The 11,537-nt window shown below is 50.1% G+C and overlaps 1 protein-coding gene across 1 annotated transcript; it reads right to left on the bottom strand.

Annotated features, from left to right (window-relative positions):
- Positions 1-2,090: 2,090 nt before the first annotated feature.
- On the bottom strand, positions 2,091-3,038 carry LOC107124127 (olfactory receptor 52E4-like). Its single transcript, XM_015427521.1, has one exon. The coding sequence runs from the start codon at positions 3,036-3,038 to the stop codon at positions 2,091-2,093; it is 948 nt and encodes a 315-aa protein (XP_015283007.1).
- Between the last annotated feature and the right edge of the window lie 8,499 nt (positions 3,039-11,537).

Below are 11,537 nucleotides of genomic sequence, written 5' to 3'. Positions count from 1 at the left end.
AATCCTTCTTGCATGTGCGGAAAAAAAACCCATGAATGCATAACCTTGAGCCACCATGTTAATTGAAGGAGGTGAAGAAGAGGTGACCCCCATGGGTCGGACAACTGGCCCGTGACTCCCCACTGGACGGAAGAATTCATAGCCTCTCTGTAGAGCCTTCCCCCCCACACACACACAGTAATTCCCAGCATGGACTAGGGCCGTGTGAAACGAGTGACCCAGAGTGTGGCAAATTCTGCACTGCAGGAAACTCGCCGGACTCATGTTCAGGCAGCCCTGGATAAACGGATTTGTGTGCATGCTGGCTGCAAATGCCAGACGTTTCCCCTGCAGTGCAGACAGACCTGTGGAAAAGGCCCTTTTCTGGGCTTCCCACGGGAATGTTGGGGGGCGGAAAAAACCCCAGAGGGGAAAGATTTGAGACGAGGCGCCTCAGCACTGTAGCCCCAGATTGGGAAGGGTCTCTGGGGGAGAGGAGGCTGGATGTTAAGGAATGAATTTAATATTTGAACACATCTCCATTGTTGTCAGCAAAACAACAACTTGAGAAGAAGCAGCCCCCATTGCTGAATTGTTTGTGGTCACGCAATCCACATCTCTGCTTTATTTCTACATTGGCATGTCCTGCAAGATGGACCTTTGATGACCAGAGGAATGGCCAAGCTTCATCTGCACTTCAAGGGAGCATCCTGACGCCAAGTTTTCACACTTGCCCAGATGCCCTCCTTTGTGTTAGGTCTTAGGTTACAATATTGTCCAACCCTCTAGGTAGCCACCCCTCACTACACGCAACCAATAGGAGTGTTTTTGGGACGGACTAATAGGTAGGTGGGTCAAGAGGTTGGCACAGTTGCCAACCACCCAAAAGACCACCTATAAAAGGTAAGGACCATTCACCTGGCCCTTGCTACCTAGCATTCCCCGCAACAACCTGTCTGCTTTATACTCCCCTTTTGTCCAGCTTGCTATCCCCAAACCCTTGCCTCTACTTTGATCTCTTGATCTGCAGTCAAGAGACCCCCACACAGTCCTGCTAAGTTCTGGTAGTGTGGATCCCTTTAGTTTTCCATTTCTTCCCCTCTATTCTTCATTGGAACAACCAAGCTGCGAAGACAGATAAGTATCACCCATCATCACCCCCACCTGCAAATGCAACCATGCTTATTTTTAATACTGTATTTCTAAGGAACTTGATTGAATGTGCGAGTGCATCAGTATTGTTTGTATGAGATTTATTGTATGAGATCTGTTTTAACAACACCAGCCTCGACTCCTTCTCTGATAACCCTTGGTGGGAACAGGATCTTGGTATAGTTGGCAAGCACCCATTTATAAATTGCCAGTTGCTGTAAATAAAGCAATTCGGCTAACACTGGACACCTTCCTCACATGAACACAGGTGAAGCTGCCTTTGACTGAATCAGCCCCCCCCCCCCGGTCTATCAGGGTCAGTCTTGCCTACTCACTCTGGCAGAAGGCTCTCCAGGGTCTCCTAAGAAAATAAGAGAAGCCAGTGTTGGATCAGGCCAAGGGCCATCCAATCCTGCACTCTGTGTCACACAGTGGCCAAAAATACCAGGAGCCATCAGGAGGTCCACCAGCGGGGCCAGAACTCCAGAAGCCCTCCCACTGTGGCCCCACCAAGCACCAAGAAGACAGAGCATCCCTGCCCCAGACAGAGTATTCATTGCTGCCAGTTGTGGGGTGCATGCTGGAATTTGCCTGGTCTTTCCCCTCACCTCCTGCCCTGGTTCTGTTACCTGGAGATGCTGCTTGGGATCGAACTGGTGGCCTTCTGTGGGCCAAGCAGATGCCCTGCTACTAAGCCACACAGCCCCTTCCTGTGGCCCATGCCTCTTTCATGGTTTGAAAAACACTGCTCCATGCGGGCTGTGTGCGTGCGATAAAGACAGCCCCAAGCGCCTGGTCCTGTCCCTCCTCCCGTGCAGAAGAGGCCGGTTACTGGGGGAGAACCATGACAAGGGGGTGGGATTCGGGGAGCTGAGCGGAGCGTGCCTGTGAATGGCGCCCACAGCAATGTCCTGCTCTTCTCCAGTGGAGCCCCCAGAAGTCTCCAGTGTCGCTTCACGTCACCCCTTGCAGGAGCGCAAGGCACTCAGGACTCTCTGGCGAACGGGCTTTGTCCTCCAGGCGTAGACCACGGGGTTCAGGGCCGGAGGAGCAAAGAGGTAGAGGTTGCCCAGGAGGATGTGGACGTAGGGGGCCACACCGTGGCCAAAGCGGTGGGTGAAGAAGGAGAAAATGGCCGGCGTGTAGAAGAGCAGGATGACGCAGACGTGGGAGCTGCAGGTGCCGAACGTCTTTCCACGGGCTTCCCGGGACGGCAGCCGGAAGACGGCCCCCAGGATGAGGAAATAAGACACGGCAATGAAGACCATGTCGAACCCGATCACCGTGGCAACCACCACCAGCCCGTAGGCACTGTTGAGCTTGGTGTCCCCGCAGGCCAGCTTGACCACGGCCATGTGCTCACAGTAGGAGTGGGCGATGACCCGGCTCCGGCAGAAGGGGAGGCACATGGCCAGCAGGACCAGCGGAATCAGGAGGACCAATGCCCGGCCGACTATGGCCACAGCCATTTTGGCAACGGCCAGGTCCGTGAGGATGGCCGTGTACCGCAGCGGGTCGCACACGGCCACGTAGCGGTCAAAGGCCATGGCCAGCAGCAGGCCAGACTCCAGGGCGGTGAAGGCGTGAAGGAAAAACATCTGGGCCAGGCAGGCGTGGAAGGCAATGTCGTGAGCCCCAAGCCAGAAGACGGCCAGCATCTTGGGAATGGTGGAGCTGGAGAGGCCCAGGTCCGCCACGGAGAGCAGGGCCAGAAGGAGGAACATGGGCTGGTGGAGCGTGCGCTCCAGGCAGATGACCAGGAGGATCGTCCCGTTTCCCACCAGCGCCAGCACGTACATCGCACAGAACAGGAAGGAGACGGGCAGGTGAGCAGACTCCAGTCCGGGGATCCCCACCAAGAAGAAGGAAGGCGGGACGGCCGGGCCTGTGCGGTTGGGCCAACTCATGGCAGGCGGGACGGACGGGCCCGCCTTGGGTGCCCTGAAACCTGCAAGAGGAGAGCCGTCAGTCCAGACCCACCCACAGGGAGGCACCACTGCTCAGGGGAGGAGCCTCTGCTTGGCATGCAGAAGGGCCCCGGTTCAATCCCCGGCGGCATCTCCAGTTCAAAGGACCAGGCGGGAGGTGGTGGGAAAGACCTCCGCCTGAGACCCTGGGGAGTCGTGGCCAGTCTGAGCGGGCAACATTGACCTTAAAGGACCCCTGGTCTGGTTCAGTAGAAGGCCGGTTCATGTCATCATATCATGATGTTCGCAGTCCTCCTGACTCCCCCCCGCTCAAATGGCTACATCCAAGATGCTACTGAGACGGCCGAGAAGGGGACTGCCCCACTCCTTGCTCATGGGGAGGCTTTTGAAAGACTCGCCACGACCACTTTACAGATGTGATCTTCAGCACATCTCTTCTGACTCTCAGTCTGTACCCCAGGCCTCCACATGCTGCAGGCAAATCCTCACACTCCCCCCCCCAAAGAAAACCCAACCCCGCGGTATTCTGGCTTGCCAGGATGTCCCATGGATGGGGTCTGCCTCCAATTTGTGGGAAGTAACTATATTGATTGTTGGTTTATTCCCACCGGAGGCAGCTTTTAAATTAAAATCAAGACCATGAAATCACAAACTATCAATAGAAAAACATAAGGACATAAGAGACGCCAATGTTGGATCAGGCCAGTGGCCCATGCAGTCCAACACTCTCTGTCACACAGTGGCCAGAAATACCAGGTGCCATCAGGAGGTCCAGCAGTGGGGCCAGGACACTAGAAGCCCCCCCACTGTTGCCCCCCCCAAGCACCAAGAATACAGAGCATCCCTTGCCCCAGACATAAGAGCATGAGAGAAGCCAATGTTGGATCAGGCCAAAGGCCCCTCCAGTCCAACACTCTGTGTCACACAGTGGCCAGAAATACCAGGTGCCCTCAGGAGGTCCAGCAGTGGGGTCAGGACACTGGAAGCCCCCCCACTGTTGCCCCCCCCCAAGCACTAAGAAGACAGCGCATCACTTGCCCCAGACATAAGAACATAAGAGAAGCCAGTGTTGGTTCAGGCCAATGGCCCCTCCAGTCCAGCACTCTGTGTCAGGCAGTGGCCAGAAATACCAGGTGCCCTCGGTAGGTCCAGCAGTGGGGCCAGACAAACAAAACAAGCCTGGGGCCAAAAATAGCACTGCTTGTTCTGCAGATGGCTGGGCGGGTTCCCTGTGATGTTTGGGACTCGGTGCCAAGCTTCCGTTTTGCCTGATGAGAGGCTGGAACAGGCTGTCCCCACAAATGGCTCCTAAACGGTTCCCGGAAGGGCCCCATTAACACGCTGTGAACATCTGAACCTCCTGAGGGCTGATATGTTGTCTGGAAAGACTCTCAAGGAGAAGTTTGGCGGCAGGGCTCCAGGCGCATACCTGGGTGGGGTGGGGTGGGGGTGCAGCAAGCCTTCGGACTGGTTGGCCCCGTCTCTCCCAGGCAAACACAGGCTGATACGTCACAGGAGATTCTGGGGTGATCCTTCTTGATTTGGGTTTCAACAAAAGGCCACTTAAGGGGAAAACCAGCATTCCCCCCTTGTGCCATTTTCCTGCCAAAAACCAGCCCTCGCCCAGCTTTCTTTCACACCCACCTAATGGAAAATGTGCAGTAAAAGCCGCTCGGGGTGGCCTATTATGCACGGGTGTTTCCCCTCGCTTCCACCATGCATGTCCATCTTCTTTGCCATCCTGCATTGATTTCTCTCCCTTTAGTGCTCAGTTTGCTTTCTGCTCGCTGTTTCCCTGGGTTTTCTGAGAGTGCTTTTGTGCCGATTTCCCCCTTGTTTCACTTCCCAGCCGAAGGTAATTCAAAAACATACAGATTCCCTTGGATCCCCCCCCCCAGCCCTTTTGCTGCTCTTTGAAGGTCACTCCCCACCCACATCAAGGTCGTTCTGCCCACTCTGCACCTTCCACCCTCCTCCCCCCTTCATCGATGTACAAGCTCCATTTTCTCGTTGTTCTAAAATTGTAATTTTTTTTGACAAGCAGCATGAGTCTAATGATATGAGACTATCGCTAGTCTCAGATTGCTGAATAAAAAAATTAAAATGATGGGCGGGGGGAGGAATTTAAAAGGAGCTGCATGAGGTTTAGTTCCCTGCTGGTATTGACTTGAAAGGGGGATCAGAAAAGAGGAAAACAGCTGCAACCCCAGTGGGAAAAAAAAGGAAGAAGTTTTCAGTACTGCATGCCACTGTTCCCTCTAAGCTGTGGAGTCCTGTGAGCAAAAATTCTACTTGGTGAGCGACTGGCATTAAAGTTGTGAGCGAGCGATTTGGCTGCTGCATAAATCAGTTTGCTCTGGAGCCCCATCCTTCCTGAGCAAAGACAAGAATGTGTGAGCCGGAGGCTAAAAAACGGTGAGCTAGCTCACGCTAACTCAGCTTAGAGGGAACACTGCTGCATGCAAACAAAATAAAGCGGGGGGGGGATCATCACTACAGAATGAAATTGACATGAGATGTAAAGAAAGAGAGAGGCACTGGGATGGGAAGCCTAAAGCTTTTTTTTTTTTTTTAGTGTTTTCCCCTTTCATGCTTTAGTGAACAAAGCTTTTTGGAGGGGGGAAACCATTTTGGCCGTCTCCAGAAGCCTAACATTAAAATGGCAGCTGAGCCACATGGACCTTCTAAGAACCGCCGAACCTAAGAATCTCTTGGGATACACTTGTTTGGAGGACGGGCTTTCAAAAAATGCCAAGATTGTGACCAGTGTACAGGATCAAATTAGAGAATCACAAAGAAAAAACCCACACTAATTTTCAAGGAAGGGCAGGAAATTACCATGACTATGCAGCTGCGCTAAGATACACACATGCACACTTGCCAACGATCACAGCTTGTAGCGCCAGTGTCAGTGGGTTCTGCTGTGCATTCTGTACACTCAACGTGTTCCCCCATATTATGAGATTGTGTGCCTCTTTCCCATTTTTCACAGGGGCTGATAACACAGCAGAGAATCCCCTTGTGCTCACAATATGGAAAAGGGGACTTAGCAGCTGCTTGTTGTCAGCTAGGCCGCTGTCATAGCTGGTGGAAGGGGGAGAAGCTGATGGATAGTCTGTTGTGGTAATAGAATCTTAAGTTTCATTTCTTCCTGTCTCCTCTTATCTGCTAGTGTAGGCCGGTGACCTTGGCACCTTGCTGCTGCTTTCGCTGGGAATGCAAGCCCATTAGCTTAGGCGTGCTTTAGCTTATTCCTTGATTGGCTCAGACCCATCAGGGGGGCCCTTCTGAATTTTGCATAACACCCCTTGCATGCACTTGCAACTAGTCTTGACACTGAATGTATGCCCAGATGACCTGCCTTTACTGCACTCAATAAACTTGGACCTCCTGAAAGAACTTTGTTGAGAAATGATTGCTGCGGACTCTGACACTTGTCAGTTTCAGACAAAGTCTGGTCAGTTTCAACACTGGGTTTTCCCCCTTGCCTGAGTTCCTTTCTGTTCCCTTTCATTCAAGAAACTAATGCTGAAATACATCTGCAAAGCCTGGAATCAAACCCGGTTCTCCCAGATTAGAGTCCGCGCACTTAACCACGACACCAAACTGTAGCTGTGATAGGGCAATTGTGTGATTTTTTTTTTTTAGAAACCCACTTTGGACACCCACACACACACCACAAATGACTTCCAACCCTGATTTAGAAAAGTACATTTTTAAATTGTAGCTGCAGAATAAGTACACTGGAGGAAAAAGAATTGTGTGTAAGGCGGGTACAGAACCCGACGTCAAACTTAAAGGCTTCCTGCTCGGAAAGTCTGAAGTCAGATGTGTGTGTGTGAATGGGCCAAGGACAATTTCCGGTGGGGAAAATAGAGTGAGGTCAGTCCAGCTCTCCCACCCAGGCCAGCCCCACACAGGAACACACATAAAGCCACTTTATACTGAATCGGACCTTCAGGGCCAGTCTGGTCTACCCAGACTTCAAGCAGCTCTCCAGGGTCTCAGGCAGGGGTCTTTCACACCCCTGACTGCCAGGTCCTGCTGGAGACCAAAACATAAGACCTTTTGCAAGCCAAGCAGAGCCTCTTCCACTGAGGCCCTTTTCAAACTGCCTTTGCATTTTGTTTTAGTAACTGGTTGCTAAAATAGTTTTCCTGACAGCATTCAATAATGTTCACTACACTATTATATAATGACAATAGAAGACAAAAACAAGTGTGGTTAACAGACTCAACAAGAAATGCTTTTAGCAATGTTATACCTATTTACGTTGTATTTACACTGAATGACTTGTTGTATTTTCTGTTAGCACAGACTGTCCCCAAAGCATGTCAGTGTGAATGTGAAAACCACAGCAGGTTAAAAGGGGGTAAGCTGTTGGTTAGACTTACACGTTGAGCTTGCAATTTCTTTGTATGGCTCTCCTTTTCTTACTAAGTTGTGTAATTTATTATAGAACACCCTGATGAAGGATGAACTTTGAAACGTTGTTATCAAACATCCAGACACAACGTCAAATTATTTAGCAGTCCTCCGTGGTTTAGACATTGTAGGGCCTCCCAGTTCTCCATCCTTTACATTTTGTACTTTTTCATTGTAGCTGTTTTGTAGACATCATTCTCTATTACATGTTCTTCAGCTTTTTGGCTTGTTGTAATTGTTGAGTCTGTCTACTACACTTGTTTTCTATTATCAAAATATTTCCCCTGTCATTTCAGACTCATTTTGCTAATTGGCTGCTAGTGGAATTTATTTACCTATTCGTACAAACCTGCTTGCGCTGGGTTAGCAAAGTGTGGCTGAGTTGCTTTAGAGGGAAACGGCTTTCTTCAGTTTTCTACCGCTCTGTTGCACTTCTGAATGGCTGTGGTGTGCTGCTTAATGCTGCTCCCCCCCCCCGCCGCCCCTTTTTGCTGCACGATATTGCTGCCCCTTTTTGCCGCACGATCTTCCTCAGACTTTTTTTGAATGGAGTCAAGGCATCTCAATGGTGCTGCTATACTGGTTGGGTGCTAAAGGGCTCAATTTGAATGTTTTTTAGAAAGTCCAAGGAATTTTGTACCAGGTGGATATTATTCTGAAATTTTGCCATTTTTGTGTCATTATGGGGGATTTGTTTTCGTAGGTTCTCCAGATATCTAGCCATTTATCTTGGGTGAGTTCTGTTTTACACACTTTCCCCAGTATTTCTGATATGGTAGCATTGTGTTCTCTTGAAAGGACGTTGAGATGGCATATATTTTGGATGCTACCCCTTTCTTACTTTCATCTGCATCTCTTATCAATGCTTCAAAAGGAGTTATAGTTTTTCGCATAATATCTCTAAGTTTTATTTCTGAGCATAGGTGGTTAATTTGGAGATATTGGTACCATGGTATGCTTAATTCATATTTTTGTTCCATTGTGATTTTGTTCATACATTGCAAATAATTCAAGCCCACTTTGCTGGAGGGGGTGTGAGGAAATAGGCAGTTGCATACACTGATGGTATGAATGCCTGGAGGTAGCATCCTTCGGGGATAAAATAATAGAAGAAATAACCATCATAACCAAAATCAAGATAGACAAATCCCCGGAGGCTCTGCTTTTAAATCTCAGAGAGGAAAATGCTCTATCTAATGCAGCCAAAACCACATTAGCAGCCACATGGAAAGCCACGAGTAGGCTAAATGTAAATCTCTGGTACAAAAAGCTATGGAACCTTTATATAATGGGGAAAATCTCAGATACTCTGAAACAAAATCTATCTAGAGGTGGTCAGAATGACATTGTATGTATATGGTACCCCATACTAGTGCATCTATCTACCAAAGAAACAGTACCTGACGTAATAAACACGCTGCATCTATGGTAATTTTCAAACTGTATAATACCGACAAACTGTACGAAATGTATAAAGCCACTGAGAGCTGACTATGCTCATGCTTACCATGTAAATCTTTGCTGTTTATGAAAAAGAATAAAAATTATATGTTTTTTTAAAAAAAGAAAGTTAGTCCAAGGAAGATTGTATGGTGGTAAAGGGTGGGGTGGGGTGGGGAAACACCACCATTTGAAATGACCACGGTGTTCCAGAGACAGCTCATTAATGAAAAGAAATTCACTGTGAATTCGTCCCTGTATCGCTTTACTCAAAATTGGGCCAACAACGAATAACATCCGGCGGTTGAGAATGGGAATGGGAGAAGGGCCTGAAACACAGCCCCTCCCTGAGTACAAAGCTGCCATCCTGAATTAGGCCTTTTGGTCCTTCAAGGTCAGCCTTGTCTGTTCTGACTGGAGGCAGTTCTCCGGGGTCTCAGGCTGAGGCTTTTCCCATCCCCTCCTGCCTGGTCCTTTTCAACTGGAGATGCCTCCGGGGATGGAACCTGGGACCTCCTGCATGCCAAGCAGAGGCCCTGCCACTGAGCCGCAGCCCCTCCCTAGTATCTCCTTTAGAATTTATCAGCCTCCACCACAGAATTCTTTAACCATTGGGAAACGTCCCCTTCTTCCCTAAAGTGCAACTGAAATGATTTCTGTCTGCCCCTCCCCATTTGGCTTTGGACGGCTGGCTGGGCGGACTGACCCCCAAGTGCAGACGTGGCTCCTGACCCGGCCTGGGGATTCCCCCCCCCCACGCCCTCCGTCTGGCCGATCAACTCATGAGGTCAGATCCTCCTGTTGATGGGGGGGGGGCTGCACGCTCTGCTTCCAAAGCATCACGTGTTCAGGCTGCGGGTGGCCTTCCGGCAAGGAGGGCTACACACAGTGGCACCAGCCATGCCCACATCGACCCTCATCTGGAAACTCCATCAAGAGACTCCGGAACCTTACTATTTCTTACTAAATAATGTGTTACAAGATGAAATAATAAAACCATGTATGAAAGCTTGGATGAAGGACTTGGGGCATAATATAAATGTAGGAAAATGGTCAAAAATGTGGAAATCAACAAAAAATTTAAGAGCCACAACGTATAAGGAAAACATTTTTAAAATGTTTTAGAGGTGGCATTGGACTTCTGATAAGATTGCTAAATGCTACAAAAATGTCTCAGGGAATTGCTGGAGATGTAACAAAAACATTCGGTTCATACTATCATATATGGTGGAGTTGTGAGAAGATATGCAAGTTTTGGGAAATTGTAAAACAATATTAGAGATTTGGAATAGATCTGAAGTAATAGAGAAGAATTAACTATGAAAATCATGGAAATAGAAGAAATGGATAAAGTAAATATGGTATTAGCAGGGAAAGAAGAAAGTATGTTTCAAAAAAGATGGCAAAAGATAGATAGATGGATGAGGGGAAATGTGTAATGTAAACTCCAAAATATGTAAAAGATTATGTTTTGTTTTCTTTTTGTAATGGAAAATGACAAACAAACTCCAGAACCGCAGCAGCAGCCAGCAGGGGGGGCTTGGGTCCGAGGCAGGAGGCGGGCACTTGGGCACTCCCTGCCTGCCACGCCCTGCAGTGGAGGAGAAATGTGGGTACTCTGACCAGGGCCACCGCCATCCGCCAAGAGGCCAAGGACGGGGGACCTCAGCCCGACTCACCCCACCTTTGCCTCCTCGGAGAGCGATTTGGGGAACCCTCAGCCTGACTCTCGCTCACATTTCAAGACAGACGGATGGCCACAGCCCAGAGGCACTGCACACACACACACACACACACACACCGCATGCGCCACTAACAATTCGCTCACCTGACCGGTGGCTCCTCTCCTTGCTGCCTGCGGGAGTCAGAGAGAGGGCTGCTGCGTCCCTCCGCTGGAAAAGCCGGTCTCTCTCTTAAGTACGACGACGGCTGTGCGTTCCTAGGGCAGGAGCTCCTGTTCCCTACCCAGAAGGAGGTGGCATTCTGCCTTTCACAAGAAGGCCTTCTGGGGGCACCCTTTGGGGAGGGCGTCGCAGGCCTCTTGGCAGAAACACGGCTTGGGAGGTGGTGTGAAGCCTGGGGATTGTCCTTAGACTGCAGTCACCGCTGGGGCCAGCTGTAACCATCTCCCCTTTGTCCTCTGTGAATTGCCCCCCCCCCGCGCCACTTCCTTTCTGCCAGCTGTGCCAGGCTCTCCCTCTTCTTCCTTTCGGGGCTCCGAAAAGCCCGTGCTAGTCGGCTGCCAGAATGCCAGAATACTACTGTATCCTTTCCTTCCTTTCCAGAAAAATTCTGCACCTGGGAGAGGGGAGTGCTTGGGCTACGAGCGAACCTCCACATTCTGAGGCACTAATCCTTTGAATCCCAGAGCTTGGAGGCAACATCAGGGGAAGGCAAGGCCTCAACTTCTATGCCCTGTTGCTGGCCCTCCAGAGGGACTGGCTGGCCCCTGTGTGGGACAGAAGGATGGACTGGATGGACCCTCCCTGGTCTGACCCAGCAGGGCTCTTCTGAGGTTCTTATCAGGGGAAGGCCTTGGCCTCTCTGCCCTGTTGTTGGCCCTCCAGAGGAACTGGCTGGCCCCTGTGTGAGACGGGATGCTGGAATAGATGG

Source organism: Gekko japonicus, unplaced genomic scaffold (assembly GCF_001447785.1).
Source record: "Gekko japonicus isolate JY-2015 unplaced genomic scaffold, Gekko_japonicus_V1.1 scaffold4594, whole genome shotgun sequence".
Lineage (NCBI taxonomy): Eukaryota > Metazoa > Chordata > Lepidosauria > Squamata > Gekkonidae > Gekko > Gekko japonicus.
Note: the sequence above shows the minus strand (reverse complement) of the source record. Positions and strands in the feature narration are given on the sequence as shown.

What these genes read in the sequence shown, in the direction of transcription:
- LOC107124127 (XM_015427521.1), bottom strand. Translation starts at nt 3,038, where the DNA reads ATGAGTTGGCCCAACCGCACAGGCCCGGCCGTCCCGCCTTCCTTCTTC.